This window comes from Eubalaena glacialis, chromosome 10 (assembly GCF_028564815.1).
Source record: "Eubalaena glacialis isolate mEubGla1 chromosome 10, mEubGla1.1.hap2.+ XY, whole genome shotgun sequence".
Taxonomy (NCBI): Eukaryota; Metazoa; Chordata; class Mammalia; order Artiodactyla; family Balaenidae; genus Eubalaena; species Eubalaena glacialis.
Window position 1 is genome coordinate 114,125,200 of NC_083725.1, and position 21,146 is coordinate 114,146,345.

The 21,146-nt window shown below is 55.7% G+C and overlaps 1 protein-coding gene across 7 annotated transcripts; it reads left to right on the forward strand.

Moving 5' to 3' along the window:
- The first annotated feature begins 214 nt into the window (after positions 1-214).
- On the forward strand, positions 215-12,367 carry SPINDOC (spindlin interactor and repressor of chromatin binding). 7 transcript variants are annotated; one of them, XM_061201916.1, is made up of 7 exons: positions 215-604; positions 858-947; positions 3,928-4,257; positions 4,335-4,484; positions 4,636-4,788; positions 4,927-5,127; positions 11,582-12,367. In XM_061201916.1, exons 1-7 carry the CDS (start codon positions 478-480, stop codon positions 11,791-11,793), a joined length of 1,263 nt encoding a protein of 420 aa, XP_061057899.1. In that variant the 5' UTR covers positions 215-477; the 3' UTR covers positions 11,794-12,367. The 7 variants fall into 7 exon arrangements, with proteins under 7 accessions (XP_061057899.1, XP_061057900.1, XP_061057897.1 ...); XM_061201917.1 differs by having other exon boundaries at positions 4,636-4,773; XM_061201914.1 differs by lacking the exon at positions 11,582-12,367 and adding an exon at positions 10,112-10,747.
- The last annotated feature ends 8,779 nt before the right edge of the window (positions 12,368-21,146 follow it).

Consider the following 21,146-nt stretch of genomic DNA (forward strand, 5'->3'; position numbering starts at 1 on the left):
CGGCTCAGGACGCTCCCGGCTCGGGGGAGCTCAGGGTCCTCGCCCGCGGGCCTGCGACCCCCACCTCCGCGCCAGGGGGCAGCCGGAAGCCAGCTGCCCTACCCGCCCCCTGCGGGTCGCGGGGTTTCTAACGGAGCCGCGTGCCAGGGGCGGGGCCACGCGCGATTGGCCGCTCGGAGTCGGGGGCGGGCCCGCAGCGGGCCGGTCCGGCGGGCGCCGACAATGAGCCTCCATAAAAGGGAGCGGCGGGGGGCTAGAGCCCCGGATTGAGCCCTCCCCGGCCGGGGTCCCGACGCTCTAGGTCTCGGGGAGGCCCAGACGCGACCGTCGCAGGCCGGGCCGGCGAGCGGCGGGCGGCGGGGAGGGGGCTGCACGGGGCGGGAGGCGGGAGGCGGGAGGCGGCCGCCGGCTTGCGCGCAGGCCTGCGCGCCAGTCCTCCGGCGTCCGGTCACCGAGAGCCCCCCCCCCGGCCGCGCCATGGCCCTGAAGGCCGAGGGCGCCGCGCTCGACTGCTTCGAGGTGACGCTCAAATGCGAGGAAGGGGAGGACGACGAGGAGGCCATGGTGGTGGCCGTAATCCCGCGGCCCGAGCCGATGCTCAGAGGTGAGAATGGGAGGGGAATCCCACTTCCGCGTCATGGTCCGGGGCTCGGGCTTCCCCCCCAACCAGTCGGGGGTCTGGGTACCCCCTCCCGCACCTCCATTCTGGGGCCCAAGCGCCCCCACTCCACTCCGGCCTGGTGCCCGGGCGCCCCCTTCCCCCTTCTGTCTGAGGCCCTGGCGCCCTCTTGCTCCACCCCCAGCGGGGTTTGGAATCTCAGGCCTCCCCGAATTCCCCCTCCCCCGCCCCCGCCCAGGGTCTGGAGCCTTCGATCCACGCCCCGCGAGCTCCGGATCTTCCGGTGCCCGAGCGCCCCCTCGCCCGGGCCCAGCACGACGGCTTCGAGGTGACGCTGGCGGGTCCCACCCCCCTCCCACCCCCCGCCCCCCCGCCCCCCCCCCCGCGGAGGCAGAGGCAGAGGCTGGCCCAGGGGCCAGGCCGTGTTCTAGGCCGAGGGCCGAGGGGCGGCAGGGCGTCCACGCCGGAGCTAGGGGCCCCGCACCTTGGTGTCCAGAGCGATTCGGTGGCTGGAGGCAGGCGCCGCTGCAGCCCGCCAAAAGGTGGACTGTAAGGGCGCTCCGTGCAGAAAGCTTTCCTACGCCCCCCTCACCATCCCCGGACCTTGCACTTGCATAAGCCACAGGTGTCAGATTCTAGCGCTGCAAGGGTGAAAGGGGTTGCATACGACACCTAGTTTTGGAAAAGGAGTGCTTGCTACGGGCGCCCTCAGCCACTCTAGAAGGGGATTGGCCTGGGGAGGGGGTTTGAGGAGCAGTCTGGAAGCACTCGCTTTCCCCTCCTCCCTCACCGATTTCTCCAGTCCTCAGGATCTTGCAAACCCTAAGAAAACGAAGAGCCACCTTAGTGGAAGACACACTATTCATGAAAATGCAAAATCTTTTCGTTTCTAGATACCCCGTCCCTCAGGAGGACAGTACCCAAAAGGTTGAGAGCAAGGCCATTCATTTAGCCTCAGCAGGACATGATGATGTTTCCCTGCACTGCCTCTCCTTTTTGGAATCAAGAGTGCTATAAAATGAGGGAAATAAAGGCCACTACCCTTCTCAGAGCTTTCAATCCAAAAGAGAGGTTCTTTCTGTACTTCTGCTAATATTTCTCAAGTGCTCAGAGCCAGGCTGTCTCAGTTAACCCTCTCAACAACCCTGCGAGAGTATCCTCCTTCCCCAGAGAAGTGAATTCATTCAACAAGTATTTGGGGGCACCTCTTATATGTCAGGCACTGTTTTAGGCTGGGCATGCTAATCGCTATAAACAAAGTCGAAACTCTGCTCTTCTGAAACGTATAGGTAGACACTAATGACTAAAGATAGATGAAGATAAATAAATGTATAGCATGTCAGGTGGTTCAGAGAACAGGAAATCAAAGTAAGGAGAAAAGAGTGAGGGTGTTTCATTTGGAATATCAAGTGGTCGGGAAAACCTTCTCTAATAAGGTGAATTTTGAACACAAACCAAAGGAAGCGAGGGAGAGAACCCTGTAGATAATTGGAGGTTAAGAATTTTGGGCAGAGAGAATAGCAAGTACAAAGGTCCTGAAGCAGAAGCTTCTTGAAAGATTTGGGGTAGGAAAGAAAAACAGACGAATTCAAGGGTTTTGGCCTGAGCGACTGGAAGGATGGACTTCCCATTTGCCGAGATGGAAAGACTGGAGTGCAGGCCTGTGGGAGATGGGGAGTTAAGGTTTGAACATGGCAAGTTTGAGAAGTTTATGACACATTCAAGCACAGATGTCAGATGGTAAGTAACACATGTGAATCTAAATTTCCTGGGAGAGTCTGGTTAGAGGTATAGACGTGGGAGTTGTCAGCAGGCAGGCACTGGGATGAGACCACCAGAGGAAGGAGGTAGATAAAGATGGGGTCCCAGGACCGTTGTGGAATGCTCCAGTGATTCCAGTGTGGAGACTGAGTCACTCCTCATCAAACACTGCTGAATGCCACTACATGCCAGGCACTGTGCCGAGTGCTGGAGATACAGTTGTGAAGGATCAAAAGTCCATGCTGTCTTGGACCTACAGTGTAGTCAGGAGACAAAGGGAACGAGTAGGAAATGAAGCAGTGAGGGGAACAGGGAGCTCAGGTGGGGCAGATGGCAGCTTTCTAAGGGACGGCAGACAAGCCTTGGGTGAGAAGACAGTTCTGTTCCGGAGAAGAGACTGGCACGGGTGCCCGAAAAAGAGCCCCAGTGAAGTAAGAGAAGAACCAATAGAAGTGGTGCCCTGGAGTCCAAGTGACAAAAATCAAGATGGAAGAAGCCATCTGACAAAGGACAAAGTTGAAGAGCTGACCGCTGGGTTTAGCATTGGTGACCTTGACGAGAGCTGTTTTGGAGGAGTGGTGGGAAAGAAAGCCCAACTGCAACCAAGAGATTCCTGCCCACGGTCACATGGGAGAGGGGTACAACCCAGCCTTGGAGCTAGACCTTCTGAGACCAAGCCAGTTCTCAGACCCATTTCAAATGCCACCTCTGCCAGGTAGTCCCCAGGTGTTAGGGTCTCCCATATTTGTCTTTCGCTCCATCTTCACAGGTGGGAGGGAGGTGCAGCCACAAGGGATCAGAAGCGCTGAGCTGCCAGGCTAACGTGGGTCTGAGCCTGCATCCTTTGCTGAGCTGAGAAGGGTTCCCATCCTGTCAGAGCTTATGGTCCACGTGCACAGGGAACAGGTGCCGTGTCGACCAGTAGGGACGAGTGAGGTCACCGCTGCAAAGGCTTTGGAAGGGGAGGCTATTTCCGACAGGATGGGAGGCCTCTTGAAGGGGCCTCAACAAGTGGAGGAACAGGCATGGATGCCATTCACTGACCCGAGAAGGCTCATTGAGCGTCTCCTCTCCTACGTGCCAGGCCCTGCGGGGACAGTAAGATGACAAAATTTACCATTCTTGTCTTCAAGGAAGTGCTTCGCCGTGGCCTGGTAGTCGCATATGGATATAATCACCTGCCAGGGGTTGGAGGTCAGGAAGGCTTCACAGGGCTGAGGATTTGAGCAGGGCCATGAAGGAAGTAGAGGAGTTTGCCAGACTGATGGGCTGCCAAGGCCGAAGACATGCAGGAACGCAGTCTGTTGGTCTGAAATACCTGTTGGACCTGTGGTCCGAGACTAGATTGAGGTAGCAGGATGCCGAGGCATGTAGGCTGTGTTTATCGTGGCTAGTGCCTTGTGGGCTCCAGGGGAGGGGAGAAAGAGACTCTAGGTGGGAAAGTTCCTTCCCTACATACGCCACCGGGTTTGGGGAATCCTGTTCTCTATATTGTTGGTTGTGGGCACCTTTACTGACAATCCCCGCCCCCTCCTCTCCCTCCGTAGTGGCCCAGCAGGAGAAGACCCCACCGCCAAGGCCCAGCCTGCTAGAGGCAGGTGGCGATGGCTGTGAGGAGCCCAGGCAGCAGGTGTCTTGGGAGCAGGAGTTCCTGGTGGGGAACAGCCCAGGAGGCAGCGGGCGGGCGCTGTGCATGGTGTGTGGGGCCGAGATCCGGGCCCCCTCGGCGGACACGGCGCGCGCCCACATCCTGGAGCAGCACCCTCACACCCTGGACCTGAGCCCTTCCGAGAAGAGCAATATCCTGGAGGCCTGGAGTGAGGGGGTGGCCCTTTTGCAAGACTTAAGGGCCGAGCAGCCGTCCCCACCCCATTCAGGTAGCGGGGCTGGGGAGGGGGGGAGGGGGAAGGCAAAGTCAGGACTCTCGTTGCTCACTGGCGTCTGCCCCCTTCAGACTCAGGCCAGGAGGTCGAAGTGGACCCAGACTCGGACCCGGACCCTGCCGAAATGCCAGCAGAGATTGTCGTTCTCCTCGACTCCGAGGACAACCCCTCCCTCCCTAGAAGGAGCCGGCCCAGGGGACTCCGCCCTCTGGAGCTTCCTGGTCAGTCATCCCAAAGCCTGGGAGGCTGAGTTGGGGGGGAGGGGAAGCATGGGCCCTGCCATCTGGGTGGAGAGAGGCTGCTGGGCAGGCACCTTCAGCAGCCCTGTGGTTACGGCAATCAGGCCTCTTAAAAAGGTCTTGTCTCTTGCAGCGGCCCCTGTCCCAGAGCCGGTAAGCAAGAAGCCACGTGGTCAGAGATGGAAGGAGCCCCCTGGGGAGGAGCCGGTCAGAAAGAAAAGAGGCAGACCCATGACCAAAACCCTGGACCTGGACCCGGACCCGGACCCAGGTGAAGGCGAGGAAGGTGTGGGCTCCAGGAGGAAAGCTAGGACCCTGGGGGGGTGGGGGGATGCGTGGCAGAGGGCACCTGCACCTCAGCTGAGGCCGTGGGCTCAGCCCTTGGGAATCTGACCTCACAGTTCCATCCTGTCCTCCCTTCCAGATCCCCCCTCACCCGACTCACCCACCGAGACTTTTGCGGCTCCCGCCGAGGTCCGACACTTCACCGACGGCAGCTTCCCCGCTGGCTTCGTCCTCCAGCTCTTCTCCCACACCCAGCTCAGGGCCTCAGACAGCAAGGACTCGCCTAAAGAGGGGAGAGTGGCAGAAGGAGGCCTTCTCCAGCCGGAAAGCCCCTCCCCAGGTGAGCTTCTGAGCGGGGATGACAAGTGGGGGGTCAGGAAGGCCACATCCCTGGGGTCTGGCCTCCACGAGGCTGCTCGGCAGCAGAGCCCAGGGTAGAGGTGGCTGGTGCTCCAGTCCCCTGGGAGCGGGGCCGAGGGCAGGTGGATTTAAATACAGCAGCCAGCCAGAGAGCTGAGTTTTTTTGCGAGCTCCTTGGGAGTGTCCTGGCTGGTTGCTAGGTTGGGTTAGGCCAGTGCTCCCCAAAGCCCGACACCCATCACCACAGTTAAGGTTGATTCCAGCTGGAGCCTGAGGTGCCCACCTTGGCCCTGGTGGACCAGGGGCCTAACTGGGACCGATAGCAGAATAGACGGGGCGAACACTCAGCAGACACCTCAGCTCAGTTTACGTCTAATAATAGCAGTAAGCGCTTGTGTTTTTATCATGTTCTCCGATTTTAAGAAACTTTCATATGCAGCTCATCTGGCCGTTATAAAAGTATCTTTTCCAGATGGACCGACTGAGTCTCAGAGAGACGGTTCCTCCTCTACGGTCCTTGTATTCATTTCCTGAGACTGCTGTAACAAACTACCACAAACTTCGTGGCTTACAACAACACAGATATACTACTTTTTAGTCCCGGAGGTCAGAGGACTGGAACGGGTCTCACTGGGCTACAATCAGGGTGTCAGCAGGGTTGAGTTCCTTTCTGGCTCCTAAAGGAGGAAGTCTTGCCTCTTCCAGCTTCTAGCAGCTGCCTGTGTTCCTTGGCTTGTGCCCTCCTTCCATCTTCAAAGCAGGCCGTGGCCAGTGCAGTCTTCCTCAGGATGCCATTTTTGGGTCTGACTCTTCTGCCTTCTCCTTCCCCTTCTCCTTCCCCTTTAAAGACCCTTTATTTAAAGACCCTCAGTGATTACACTGAGCCCACCCAGATCATCCAGATCTCTATTTTATTTTAAAGTTGGCTGATTAACAATGTCAGTTCCATCTGTAGTCTTAATTCTTCCTTGCCGTGTAAGATACTGTATTCACAGGTCCTGGGGATTAGGACTTGAAATCTTTGGGGGACCGGTATACTGCTACCGCAGTCACGTAACCCAGCAGTAGCAGAATTGAGATGAGACTGGCCTGTGTTCCAGCATGGCAGGGCTGAGCCTGGTTCCTCTCTCTCTTCGTCTCGCCAGACCAGGCCCTGCTCGCAGCATCTCAGGCGCAAAAAATGGTTTTTCTTTTTTTTTTTGGCTGCGTTGGATCTTCGTTGCTGCGCACGGGCTTTCTCTAGTTGTGGCGAGCGGGGGCTGCTCTTCATTGCGGTGCGCAGGCTTCTCATTGCGGTGGCTTCTCTTGTTGCGGAGCACGGGCTCTAGGCGCACGGGCTTCAGTAGTTGTGGCTCGCGGGCTCTAGAGCGCAGGCTCAGTAGTTGTGGTGCACGGGCTTAGTTGCTCCGCGGCGTGTGGGATCTTCCCGGACCAGGGCTCGAACCCGCGTCCCCTGCATTGGCAGGCAGACTCTTAACCACTGTGCCACCAGGGAAGCCCCAGAAAGTGGTTCTTGAAGGAGTGAATGTGTGACACAGAGAGTGCCTCGTCCCGCCTGCCTGAAATGGGCGTTTGGAGTTGGAGCCCTGAGAAAGATGGCACACGGGGTGCTGGAGGCTCCCCAGAGCAGGGCTGTCAAAAAGGAGGTGTACTTTTTGCCTAAAGAAAAAGGCAAACCTGTCACTTCAGCCCACATCACTCAGTGGTGACCACTGTCAAAAATTTGGCTCGCGTCCTTCAGACCTTTTACAAAGCTCTGTGTGCACGTCTCTGCACGTGTACTTTCATCTATTTATCTTTTACCACGTTTTCTAGTCTGGAGGCGGCCTCACCCCTGTGAGGTTTTAACTGTCTCAGGTTTCAGCTTGAGTCACCTTCCAGTCCTGCTTCCCCAGGACCGTGCTCTGCCTGGACTTGAGTGTTTCCCAGGCCCCCTCGTATTGTCAGTGGACCCCTGCTCTAAATGGCTGATCTCTTCCACTGGCTGATGAGTCTTCTGGTTTCATTCTTGAAAGTGGGGCCTTTATTTTGACCCCTGGGGTACCCTGTGCCCAAACCCCACCTGTGTGGAGTGACCAATAGGTGAGAAGGGCATCCTTGAGATCTCAGGTTTATTTGGGGTGAATGGGCAAAGCCTGAGATTTGGGGTTCAGCAAGCTGATTGAATGATGTGAGAGGGATGGAGGGGGCTGAGAGGTGTTCCCGGCAGAGGCAGGGACCTATGGAGGTTGGAGACGGTCCAGAAACTGCAGGAGGTACTAAGTGACACAGCAGCAAGTGTTCCTGCAGCCCAGCTATGGGAAATGACAGGAGTGCCACAGCCTTTATCGCCACGAAACTCACAGTCTGCCTAAGGGTACAAGTCAGCAAATAGAGAATAGTGTGGTGCCCACGATGGTTCTGTGCAGAGCACAGGCTCCAGACCAGTGGTTTCAGGTTGGTTTGGGGTTTTAAGTACCCAAAGCTCAGATTTCTCAGGAACCTGTGAGGCTTCAACCAGAATGTCTCTACTTTGAGTTGTTTTATTTATTGAAGCTCTCCAAAGATCTTATTTGAGTAAAGATCCTACCACTTTAAAAAAGATTAAAAATCAAGGATATAAAAGTTGTGGGGCGGGGAGTCGCTGTGGTCAGGTCAGCTGACCTGATGGATATGAGTGTGAAGCAGTCAGGGACGACTTGCTGGACTTCCAGGGGCCTCCCAGGATGAAGGCGGGGAAGGCGTCCCGTCCAGGAGAGGAGGTGAGCCCTGAGGGCCCACTCGCAGACAGTGGAAAAAAGCCTCCTGCTGGGTGTGTGTGTGTGTGTGTGTGTGTGTGAGAGAGAGAGAGAGCACCTAGAACAGGGCCTGGTGTGTGTGTGTGTGTGTGTGTGTCAGCACCTAGAACAGGGCCTGGGGGGTGTGTGTGTGTCAGCACCTAGAACAGGGCCTGGGGGGTGTGTGTGTGTCAGCACCTAGAACAGGGCCTGGGGTGTGTGTGTGTGTCAGCACCTAGAACAGGGCCTGGGGGGTGGGTGGGTGTGTGTCAGCACCTAGAACAGGGCCTGGGATGTGTGTGTGTGTGTGTCAGCACCTAGAACAGGGCCTGGGGTGTGTGTGTGTGTGTGTCAGCACCTAGAACAGGGCCTGGGGTGTATGTGTGTGTGTCAGCACCTAGAACAGGGCCTGGGGTGTGTGTGTGTGTGTGTGTGTGTGTGTGTGTGTGTGTGTGTGTGTGTGTGTGTGTGTGTGTCAGCACCTAGAACAGGGCCTGGCACCAAGAAAGCCCTCAGGAAAGATTTTTTGACAGATGAGTGGATGGCGGCTGCCTTCACTTGTCATTCTGGTGGTGACATTTCCAGAGTCTCTGCTCAGAGACAAGCCTTAGTGAGAAACGAGAGAAGTGGGCCCCAGCCACCCCCTGGAGAAGGTGAACACATTTACACACACATGCACAAGTGTGGAGGAAGGGGAGGGGGATGAAGCTGGGGAAGCAGAGGGGTTTGGGCCAGGAGGGAAGTAGGGGTGGTTCTGGGGTTGGGGTGCTGAGGGGACTCAGCTTGTCCCAGGGACAGAGAAGTCCTCTTGGCTTGCTCTCTGATGGCCCGGGGCTCTGCTCATGCACTGCTTCTGAAAGAAGATCTCTCTACCACAACTCAGGCCTCGCTCTCCTGAAACTCCCCTCCCCACCACCCACCCCTTTGCCCTCCCTGCTATCAGGAAGAATTGGCACTTAATTCCAATGTACTGAGTTCTTTTGATATATTATTTCCTGAAATCCACAGGACCACCTTATAAAGGATTATTATGTCCACTTTACAGAAGAGGAAACTGAGCCTTGGGCAGGTGTGTTTCGCCCGTGCGGCACCCCGCCTGCAGTGAGGGCCAGGAATCAGTTCTCTGTCAGACCAGGAGCTGTTCTTTCCTCTGGGTCTTCCCCATCAGCCTACGCAAAGCTGTTGTTCCTCTCTTCTTGACCCCTCATCCCATCGTAGCCACTGTCCCATTTATCCCCAAGCCTTTTCAGCAAAGCTGGAGAGCTCTTCAGTACTGTCTCCAGTCTGTCTTTAGAAGCCACTTGAGTCAAACTCATGCTCACCACCCCACACTAAAATGGCTTTTTTGGCAACATTGCCATTGACTTCCATAAAGTTAGATCTGGTGGTCAGTTCTCAGTCCTTATCTTTCCTGACCTGGCAAAAACAAGGAACCCCTCCCTCCTTCCCTCCTTCCTGGAGACCCTTTCTGCCCTTGGCCTCTCAGGCAGCAGCATGCCTGGGTTGCACCTGCCTCTCTTGCTTGTTCTTTCCTAGCTCCCCAAGTGGGGATCCTATGGTGGTTTTTCTTCCCGTTTCTAGAACATATGCTCCTTTGGGGCAGGATGTTTGCCTGTTTCATTTACTGTGATATCCCCAGTGCCCAGCACAGAATAGGTGCTGCTTCTGTATTTGGTGAATGAATGAATGACCCAGCCGTGGGTCAGGATCTGCACTCACTCCCTGGGTGATCCTGTCCAGGCTCACAGCTTGAAGTACAGTTCTCGTGCTCACGGTTCCACCTTTCTCCTCCACCCCAGACCTCTCCCTTCGGTTCCAGCCTCTCTCTTACCCATATGACGTGTCTGATTGGTTGCCTAAAAGATCCCCCAAACTCGGAGTTTCTGACGGCGTTTCTGAATGGAACCCCCAGTCTCCTCCCCTCACCTCCAGCCACTCTATTCCCCCCCCAGTCTTCCCTTCCCGAGGAAGGTGGCAGCCCCGTTCTTCAGTTCGCTTGGACCAAACCCTCAGAGTCATCTTCTTCTGTCTGTCTCAGACCCCACATCCGTCCATCAGCAAATCCTGTTAGCCCCACCTCCAAGATGCTCAGAATTGACCCCCCTGTCACTACCCCTACTGCTGCTACTTTCATCCAAGCTTCCTTAACAACCTTTGAACTTGTCTCCTGGCTTCTGATATTTGCCCTCTGTGGTCGGTCTCATACAGCAGCCAGAGCCCCTGTTGAAAACACAAGTGGGATCCTGGCACTGCTCTGCTCAGAGCCCTCCAGCACCGTCGCTGTCGCACTTCAGATAAAAGTCAGAGTCCTCGTGGAGACCGGTGGTCCTCAAACCAGGATCTTCACCTCTCCTGCCCACCAGGGCATCTGCATTTGCTCTTCCTCCCGCCAGGAATGCTGTTCCCCAGCTAGACACGCCGCTGACTCCTCGCTTCCTGTACGTTTTGCTCACGCGTCAGCTCTGTGAGGCCCTCCCTGCTACCCCGTCCCCTTCCCTGGTGTACTTTTTTACTTTGCTTCTGTCTGTATATATCGCATTGCATTCTTGCTTTGTTCATCCTGTTTATTGGCTCTCACCACTGGAATGTAAATTCCAGGAAGGCCACTTGGCCTGCACCATGTCCTGGGGAACCCCCAGCAACTGGACTAGTGTTGGGCACAGTATAGTTGCCCAGTAAGTGATTGTTGAATTAAGGAGCCAATGAGTAGGCTCCACCTGCCCTCAAGGAGCTTAGAGTTTGTCAGGGAGACAAACCAGCTCGTGTGACTACAAAGCAGAATTTGTTCAGTTGCACGACCCAGTGGCAGCCATTGAGTCATTTTAAATCCCGGCAAACAGTACAGCAAAATTGTACCTGTTTTCTCTGCCAGATTTTAAATCACTGGGTCTCTAGAAACAGTGCAGAAGAAAACCACAAATAATACAGACACCGCAACAGTTACAATCACCATTTTCTGGCTTTGTTTTTTGACGTAACTTTTGCGCATGCCCATGCCGAACCGGACATTTTGGTACCTGAACAGTGGCTGTCAGCAGTTCACGTTCCCCTGTCTTAAGGCCTGGTTTTGCCCCTTGTGAGTAGCTTCTCCACGCTGCTAAGGTGGACATCTGACCCCTGTGTGGTAGGTATTGACTCGGGAGGTGAAGAGCCTGGTTGAGGTTCCAAAGCAGAGCTGGGTGTTAACCCGGGACTCTCCGTCCAGTGCTCTCTCCTCCGCCCTGCATATTCACCTGGGAGCTCCTTTGTGGGCACAGTCATGTCTTTTTCTGCTTTGGGGTGCTCCCCACCCCACCACCTCTGCCCACACAAGGCAGAACCCATCAGGCTAGGGTGCCCGGTAAGTTCTAGATGAAACGGAGTCAGCTGAAGGTAGTTGAGGGGAGCGGAGTACAGCACTAAGCATCCGTGTGCCAGAATCCATGAGGGAGGAAGGCTGCAGAGGGCCTGCGCTGGTGCCTGAGGAGGCGTGATGCCCTTGTGGTTGGTGCTGGTCCTTGGATGAACTAGGAGCACAGCCTCCCACTGTCCCCGTGCTTCTCCTCAGACCACAGGGTCTGGGCTATGGAATTGAAGGCCAGGAAATGGGGGTGTGGTTTACAGAGACCCTCGGGGGACATCCTCAAGGTGGATTGTCTGGAGGGCCCTGACTCTCTCTCTGCTCCCATCCTTGCCCAGCTCCCCCTCCGGGGCTTCGCGGGACGCTGGATCTCCAGGTTATCCGCGTGCGGCTGGAGGAGCCCCCGGCAGTCAGCCTCCTGCAAGACTGGTCCAAGCATCCCCAGGGCACCAAGGGTGTGGGAGCAGGTGACAGCCCAGACTGGCCCGCGGTTCTGTCGGAATCCAGCACCACTGTCGGGGGGCAGCCAGAGGCAGGGAGTGGCCTGTAGGTTCTTGCTTTTCAGGGGGGGTGGGAGAGGAGGCATTGTCCCCCTTCGGCTTATCACTCAGAGCTGCCCAGCTCGGCCACCTGATGGAGAGAGTAAAACCAGGTGCCAAGGCAGGATGGAGGAGAGGAAGGTGGGCAGCATCCACTATGACTCGGGGACGCTGGAAAATGTCTCCCCGAGGTGAGGCGTGAGGCCAGGCCCTGAGGGGGATGGGGGTGCCGAGGGCTGTCGTGCGGTAGGGCATTGGGCCTATGGAGAACACCCACCCGATCCTTTTGCTGACCCAGACCTCTCTGTCCCCCTGACCTCCTCCCACCCTCTCAGCCCCCCACCATTCTCCCTTGGCACAGTGCCTTACGCAAGAGGTGGTCGTGACGGTGTTGAACTGAGTCCCACTACCTCGGGGGACGCCTCTCCTCCCCCACCTGTTTAGGCTCCTAAATCAGGAGGCCTCCATTACCTCTTCCTGCTCCATCCCTGCAGGTGGCTGAAGCAGCCTACCTGTGGGCTCGGTCACTCACACTCTCCTCTTCACCCCTTTTCCTGTTGTATATATCTCCTTTGTTGACAATAAATTATTTTTTTTTATTAAGAGAGAGTTCCGTCTGGGCCATCATTGGGGGAAGGGGTTTGCTAACAGGATATCCGGCCTCCTGGAGTGACCTTGAGGAGGGCTAAGAGGTGATCCTGGGTGTGAGCCAGAAAGCTGCTGCCCCAGAGGCTGGAACAGGGTCAGGGCAGGCTTTGTTGGGCCAGCAGACCGAGGCTGAGTCAGTCAGCAGGGCACCTCGCCCCCTCCCCTTACCCATGCCCTCCAAATGGGGTCCGAAACACCTTTAACATGTTGTACCTTCTGACTCGCTTGGTAAGCCTCTGTCTGTCCAAGACAGGCCATGCTGGGGGGCCCAGGGGAGGAGCTGAGACTTAACAAAGCGCCCCGGCTGTGGCCAGCGTGCAGGGGAAGAGAAGCCTCCCCTCCCCCTGCCCCTGGAAAGGAAGGCAGGCGGTGGGGTCCTGAACGCCCCCAAGCTTTCAGCGCTGAACACTCGGCCTCATGGTCTGCCCGCCCTCTCCTCGGCTTAATTACACCAAGCCTTTGGCTGGTTTTCCTGTTCCCCGGACCCGGAGATGGGTCCACTTGGATCTCTTCACCAGATTCCTAACCCCTTATCCTCCTAAATTAACCATCACCAGCCAAATCTGTGTAGGGTTGTGGTTTTCCTCTTTGGTGAAGGGGGCTCTCAAGAGAGGCACAGAGGGCTCTCAGATCCCAAACTGCACTGTCCCGTTCAGAGTCCAGGGGTGAGTGGAATAAATAGGGCCATCCACTCTCTGCAGCTGGACGGCTCCACTGCTCCTGCTGGATCCCGTGCAGCCGGGGAGAGGCGGGGCAGAGGCAGGACTCACAGGGCAGTTGTTCCTGTATGACACCAACCCCGTGAGGTTTTGAGACTGACCAGAGAGCTGGTCCCTAAATAAGGAAGGGTCTGGGCTTGAGCGCGCTGTGCTGTGTGCCTGTCTGAGCTGGTGTCACCCGTGGGCTCAACCAGGTGTGAGTGATCTCAGCGTGGTTGGCCCATGGGAAGTGGTCCTTTCTCCCCATCTGACGAGCTCGGGAGAAAGCGCGCCGGGACATCTGGGGCCCTCTTCCAGGGGAGACCAGAAGATTTGTGGTGTGCTGGGGGGAAAGAGGGCAAGGATTCAGGACCCCTCGTGTCTAGGGCGGCTGCACCAGCGCGTGATGTCGGGGGGCCATAGAACTACCCTGTATCTCCACCACCATTTCTGCAAATTGGCAAAACTTGTATCCTTCCTAATAGGAAGGAATAAGTAATGCTGAAAGTCTGGCTCTGAAACACGGACTATGAATTGTCACAGGTGGTCGCTGTCCGCCTTTCAATCATGTGACTGTGTTTACATTTATGCCAATGTGCTTTTAAAACAATGTGGCTGTGTTGCTGGGTGTTGACAGTTGGGAGAACTTATATGAAAGCTCATTGTGCAATTGTGAAGCTAAATGCACCTTCGCGGCTGTTAATTATGATTGAAGGTTTGGCCCGCTAGACTGTGAGCTCCTTCTGGGCGAGGGCTGGATTGCATTGACTTCATTTTCCTAGCGCCCTGCATAGGGCCTGGCGCATAGTAGGTGCTTAATAAATGTTTGTCTGGTGCCCTCTTGGTGTGTATTCCTATGTGACGTTTTTGCAGTGCAGGCCGGTCCCTGCAGTGTGGTCCTCTGCACGAGGTGGCTGCCATGGTGACTGCTGGTGACGTGGTTGTTCCATGGCTTAAGCCCCACATCCTGGGTGGCAGGGATTTGTCCAGCCTCGGCCAGGACCCCAGGGACTCTGTGAGCATGTGTGGCTGGGAGCTGCCTGTGGGCACCTCTGGGCTTCCAGGGAGAGGCGGAGAGAGTGGAGCCCGGGGCGTGGCTCCACCCAGAGTGCAGAAGGGAGTTTCTGAACGTAGGTGAAGGATTGCTTGGGGTCCGCCGCCTGGGCCAGAGCCACAGTCCTAGAGCCTGTGACACCAAGAAAGCCTCCTTCGCAAACATCAGCGACCTGAGTGGCTGATGGTGGTGACGTTCTCCAGGTGTGATGCTGAAGTCCAGCCACGACCAAGTGAAGGAGCGGGGGAAGAGGATGCCGCCGCCCGACCCCTGAGCCGTACCCCCGCCCCTAGTCCCCAGTACTCCTTTGTGCTCTGAAGGCGGCCACCTGCCACCCTTCACAACTGCTCTCCTTGGGGTCCAGTCAGGGAGCTCTTTTTGGAGACCAGTGACAGCCCTGAGGGCAAAGCCAGTCCGAGACCAGGGAAGAAGCAGCCCCTTCCCTCCTTGAAGAGAAACTGCAGCATGTACGGCCGTGGTTGGAAAGGGGGGAGCACGGTTGGAAAAGGGGGAGGGTCACTGGCTGGGCCCCCGTGCAGCGCCCAGTCCTGTCACTGCTCTGGTCCGGACTCCGCGGCTCCTCCAACCCGCTCACCCCATTCCTCACACACCCAGCCAGGCTGCAGTGTGGCTGGAATGAGACTGCCTTCAGGGCCCTTTGTGAAGTCCTGCACACCCCTGAGGTGTGGAGGAGGCTGGGGGCTGGGGTGGGAGAGCGTCTCTGAGGGGACCGCAGCCTCTGCGTCTGTCCCCACGGAGGGTCTTTTGGGAAGGGGGCACCCAGCTGACCTCCGCAAGGCAGGATGGAGGCTGCTGCTTGCAGGTGTGACAGGTAAGGTGACTCCACAGCACGCCAGTGTGTCTGTCTCCCACCTTCCTGGAACCAGGTGCCTTCATATCACCGAATCTGGCCCGTCCCTTTCTTCCCTCGAGCAAATAGCCTCACTCCGTGGACAGAGTGCACCACGAGAAAGGAAGAGAAAGGAAACAGAGCCACCTTTTTGGCCGCCCTAACACCAACAGCAAAGCCTCAGGTCTCCTCAGGCCCCGCATCTAGGAGGCCCGGGGAAGCAGGGGCTGGGACAAGCACCCCGCAGGGTCAGCTTGCACAGCCGTGGATGAAGGCCCCTGGGCAGCCAACGGTGCTGGGAACTGGGGGGCGCAGACAGGACACCTGCCCTGGTCTCCACTGTGGGTCACCCCACCTTGTGCCCGTGATACAGGTGAGGAAACTGAGGCATCTTGAGCTGCATGTGGTACCTTGCCTGCCATCCCAGAGCGGCTAAAGGAGCAGAAGCTGGCCGGGCCCAGGTCTGTCTGACTGCAGAGCTGTTGTCTCCGGCACGCCATGGCCTGTTTGTGCTTTAGGAAGACCCTGACACACCTTCCCTCCAGAGCCTGGGGACCCACGGTAGGTTCAGGGCTTGGGGCTGGAGTGGACGCCGATGGGAGTCGGGAAGCTCCTTCGAGACAAGTGCTCACACCTCCTTTGCTCAGGAGCATGACTGGTGCCTCGTGCCCCTGCCTTGCCAACTTCCAGAGTCCTCCAGGGCCTGGGCCCTGCTGGGATCATGCCCTGTGCCTGGCAGTACCCACTGGAGGGGCTCACGGCAATGTGGAGGGGTGCTCATCACACCTGTCTCAGGTGACGATGTCTGGGAACCAAGCTGAGGGCTTTGAGGGTGCAGGGAGTCCTGTTCCTCACCTGCCTCTTTCTCCTGAAAGGCTCCTGGGCCCCTGGTGGGTCCCGCCTGCTGGCCCTGGCCTCCCTCAGCGACCTCTGACCCTGACTCAGGCTGGACTTGGTATTTGGAGGCTACAAAAGCAGTGCCAGGTACAATGATGTCCACATGAGCTTGGGCTGCCCTAGGGGACAGGGCAGAGGGAGGGGCTTCTCCTTTCCAGACCCTGCCCTGTCCCTTCCACTCCTTCTCCTTGACCCGACCACTTGCCCACCATGGCACCCACATCTTCCTGGGTGAGCGGTTGGCCTCAGAGAGACTAGTCCATGGCCCTCCAAGGTTAAGATCGCTGTGCTGTTCAAAGCTCAGGCTCAAGGGGCCACGCAGACCCGGGCTCACAGCTGCCAGCTGGATGAGAGGCATTTACGGATCAGGTGTTTTGAATATAGCCGTGGACAAGAGAGACAGCACCCCGGCTCTCCCCACACCCCCATTCCAGGGGAGGCATACGGCAAACTAGGAGCTTCTCAGTGTGTCCAGCAGGGAAGAGCACTGGGCGTGACGGAAGGGCACTGTTCTTTTTTCTTTTCTTTTCTTTCTCTTTTGATCATGGACATTTTTTTTTTTCCCCCACACTGCGCGACTTGTGAGATCTTAGTTCCCCGACCAGGGATCAAACCCGGGCCCTCGGCAGTAAAAACGCGGAGTCCTAACCACTGGACTGCCAGCGAATTTCCAATGATGGACATTTTCAAACACACCCAAAAGAAGAGAGAGAGAGAGAGAGGAACAATGAACCCTGATGTATCCCAGCTTCAACAAATATGGCCAGTTTGGGTTTATCTTTATCTCCCCACATCTCCTTCTCTTCTGGATTATTTAAAAGCAAATCCCAGACATTGTATCATTTCATCTGTAAATAGGTCTGTTCGTATCTCTAGGAAATTCAGACTATTTTCAGTAAAATATAGATCACACTTTAAAAACTAATAATCCCTTAATGTCGTTTAATATCTACACAGTGTTCACATCCCCCAATTGGTCCATGAATATCTTTTAAAAAAACCTTTTTTTAATTGTGGGAAAATACACATAACATGAAATTTACCATTTTCAAGTGTCCAGTTTAATAGTAAGCACGTTCACGTAGTTGCGCAACCGATCTCCAGAACTCTGCCATGAATCTTTTCACAACTGATTTCTTTGAATCAGGGTCTGAGTACATTCCACACACTGCATTTGGTTGATGGGTTTCAACCTGTAACAGCCTTTCTTTCCTCTTTCTCCCTATTTCTTTTCTGTTTTCTTAAGAACACAGTGGCTTGTTCTGTGGACAGAATTTCCTCCGTTCTGGATTTGGCTGATTGCATTCCCATGATATCCTTGCTTGTTCATTCGTCAAGGGGTGCAGTTTTGAGTTGGGGGCTAGAGAGGGCTTCCTCTGGAGACATTTAAGCACAGAGAGAGCCATGCAGTTACATAGGGAAAGGGAGTTCAGGGCAAAGGGGACAAGGAGGGCCAAAGTCCTGTGGCTTTCGTTCCCCAGGGATTCACAGACAGCCTGCTATGTGCCCAGTACTGTTGGAACCACCAAGGACACCGCCAGGGCCAGAAAATGTCCCTGCTGTCCTTGGGGCTGGGGACCTCAGCCACTGTCCTCCCTAGGGAGGATGGGGAGGTGGTAGGGAAAGTGGGAGTGTTCCCCCAGACACACCTGCTGCCAGCCAGCCAGGAGCAAGCATGCAGCTTTGGGTACGTGGGGACATCATCTCAGACACTGATGAGTCATTGGCCGGCCTCCCCCGCCCCTCGTCCTCCAGGAGGCCAGTTACAGCTGGTACCGACTCCCCTCTGCCAGCTCCAAGTCTGAGGCTGCTCTTGGCCCATCCCCATGAGATGGGAACTCCTTGAGAGCCGGCCTCCTTCATGCCTCCACGGGCTGCTCCTATTTCTGCCAGTCGTTCCTTGCAGTCCTCTGCTTCTCCTTGGGGTCTGACTCTGCATCACCTCCTCTAAGAAGCCTTCCTTGCTGCTTCTTCCGGTCCCCATGCTCCCACAGGCCCCAGATCATCCATTTTGGGTATCCCCCCTCTGAGCCCCAGTAAAAACTGCCCACTTCTGCTTTCCCCTTTGCCTCCCACCGACGTTGCTTCTGCCAACGTGGCAGCCTGGCTTTCCATCCAGAATGCCCAACCTTCTTAGCGATGGAGGTGGCAGAACTCTGCCTGTAGACAGTGACCCAGTATGGGAATGTGAGTTGGTCCAAATGGCACCTCCTCCCAGGAGAACAAACACTGAAGGTGGCCTCCCTGCCTGATGCCCCTTCCTCTCCCCCTCTCCCCTCCTCCCCCCTTCCCCCTAAGTCGGTATACAGTGACCTCCATGGGCAGCTGGACTTTCCTGCTGCGCTAGGCACATATGAGCAAGGCTGGCAGGAACACTGTCTCCTCCACCCCAGGCACAGTGCCAAGTCATGGGCGAAGAAGGACAAGAGTGACATTGTCGCTGGGTTAGGGTTTGGGAGATTATCTTAGTCTGTCCAGGCTGCCGTCACAAAATACCATAGACTCATGGCTTATAAACAACAGACATTTATTCCTCATATCTCTAGAGGCTGAGAAGTCCAAGTTCAAGGTGCCACCAGATTCAATGTCTGGTGAAAGCCCACTTCCTGGTTCATAGACAGCTGTCTTCTTGCTGTGTCCTCACTCGGTGAAGGGACCAGAGAGCTCTGTGGGGTGTCTTTTATAAGGGTCCTCATCCCATTCATGAGGGCTCTGCCTTCATGACATAATCACCTCCCGGAGGCGCCACCTCCAAATACCATCACCTCGGGGGGATTAGGATTTCCACATATGAATCTTGGGGGGCAGACACACATTCAGTCGCCAGCATTATGGAAGACCCCGCAGAAAGCAAAGAAGAAGCCTGAGGCCCCAAGTGGGCAAGGGGGTTACCCAACGGCTCACGTGATCCATTAGTGACAGAGCTGGGGCCAGGATGGACTCTCTTACATCTGATCCAGTGTTGTGCTTCTGGGACGTGGGGAGGATATAGTAGAGAGACTTAAAAGAAGCCTCAGGGAGGCTGGCTAGTCTGCCTAATAATAACAGCAGCCCACACAAAGCGCTGGCTGTCCACCAGGCTCTGTCCTGGCCTGTTTCATGTATCATCTCATTATAGCCTCACAAATCAGCCCTGTGAGGTAGGTACTTTTATTATCCCCATTTAACAGATGGGGAAATTAAGGCAGAGAGACGTTAAGAGGCTTACTTAAGATCACAGAGCTGCTAAGGAGCAGCCTGGCAGTAGGGTCTGTGTGTTTGCCCACTACCCTACACAACCCACCTCTCATGGGCCGGGAAGCCCAAAGTTCATTCCGCTGTTCCCACTCCCACTGGCAAGGGACCAAGCTTCTCTATGCTTCAATTTCCTTCTGAGAAAAATGAGGGAAATAACAGTGCCTCCCACTTGTGAGTGTGAGTATATCCACATAGGATGCAGCTCTCCGTGTGGGTTAGCCCTGAGAAAAGGGAAGGAGCCTGGGAGTTCCTGTCCTAGTGTAGCTCACATCCTGGTGGAATAATAAACATACTCTATTCCATCAGTTCTAAGATGCACATCTGCCCACACTCTAACATCTCTGAAATGTCCTAAATTCAATATGGTGTATGGTAATGGCGATGAAGTGCATGATTGGGCTTCCCTGGTGGCGCAGTGGTTAAGAATCCGCCTGCCAACGCAGGGGACGTGGGTTCGAGCCCTGGTCTGGGAAGATCCCACATGCTGCGGAACAACTAAGCCCGTGCGCCACAACTACTGAGCCTGTGCTCCAGAGCCCGCGAGCCACAACTGAAGCCCGGGCGCCTAGAGCCCATGCTCTGCAACAAGAGAAGCCACCGCAATGAGAAGACCGTGCACTGCAACAAAGAGTAGCCCCTGCTCACCGCAACTAGAGAAAAGCCCGGGCACAGCAACAAAGAACCAATGCAGCCAAAAATAAATAAAATAAATAAAATTTTAAAAATAAATAAATAGGGCTTCCCTGGTGGCACAGTGGTTGAGAATCTGCCTGCTAATGCAGGGGACACGGCTTCGAGCCCTGGTCTGGGAAGATCCCACATGCTGCGGAGCAACTAGGCCCGTGAGCCACAACTACTGAGCCTGCGCGTCTGGAACCTGTGCTCCACAACAAGAGAGGCCGCGATAGTGAGAGGCCCGCGCACTGCAATGAAGAGTGGCCCCCGCTTACCGCAACTGGAGAAAGCCCTGGCACAGAAACGAAGACCCAACACAGCCAAAAATAAATTAATTAATTATAAATAAATAAATAAATAAAGTGCATGATGGAAGTTCAGAGACATCAAGAGAGAGCAAAGCTCAGCGAGATGGGAGGGTCTCTGTGAGTCAAAGGGCATGTGTGGGTCTTGCCACACCCTGTTATCTGACTCTTGATCAGAGGGCAATTCTGGACCGCTCTCCTTAACCCCCAGGGTGGCCTGCCTGAGCAGGCTCTCTGGCTTCACTGGGTGGGAGGAGAAAGATGGAGAAGAGTTGCAATGGTTCACAGGGGTGAGAATGAAGGTATCTTCCATCCAGCACCTTGGGCTCCCTTTGGCTTTTCCCCTCCTGGCCCATCCATGCAGGGGACTGCTACTCTAAGGCCCCTGTGCCTCTGGTGCTGGGAATCTGTAACCCCTGCCTTCCCTGATTCCGGTGGGCAACATGGCTGCCCTGGAGCACTGGTCCTATCCATTGGTTTCTACCTGGTCTGGGGCTTGTGGTAGAGCCTTTACTTTTGTGTTTGTTTTGTTTTCAGTTATTCAGGTTGGAAAGCTTGGAATTATCCTTAGCTCTTCTCTCTCACATACCTCCTAAACCAATCCATCAAGAAATCCTGTCGGGGGCTTCCCTGGTGGCACAGTGGTTAAGAATCTGCCTGCCGGGACTTCCCTGGTGGTGCAGTGGCTAAGAATCCGCCTGCCAATGCAGGGGACACAGGTTCGAGCCCTGGTCCGGGAAGATCCCACATGCTGCAGAGCAACTAAGCCCGTGTACCACAACTACTGAGCCTGCGCTCTAGAGCCCGCGAGCCACAACTACTGAGCCCACGTGCCACAACTACTGAAGCCCGTGCGCCTAGAGCCCGTGCTCTGCAAGAGAAGCCACTGCAATGAGAAGGCTGCGCACCTCAACGAAGAGTAGCCCCCGCTCACCACAACTAGAGAAAGCCCCTAAGAAGCAACGAAGACCCAATGCAGCCAAAAATAAATAAATAAATT

What these genes read in the sequence shown, in the direction of transcription:
- SPINDOC (XM_061201914.1), top strand. Translation starts at nt 478, where the DNA reads ATGGCCCTGAAGGCCGAGGGCGCCGCGCTCGACTGCTTCGAGGTGACG. An exon ending in GCCGTCCCCACCCCATTCAG is followed by an intron (nt 4,258 to 4,334) that starts GTAGCGGGGCTG and finishes TGCCCCCTTCAG; the next exon opens with ACTCAGGCCAGGAGGTCGAA. An exon ending in CCCAGGTGAAGGCGAGGAAG is followed by an intron (nt 4,789 to 4,926) that starts GTGTGGGCTCCA and finishes CCTCCCTTCCAG; the next exon opens with ATCCCCCCTCACCCGACTCA.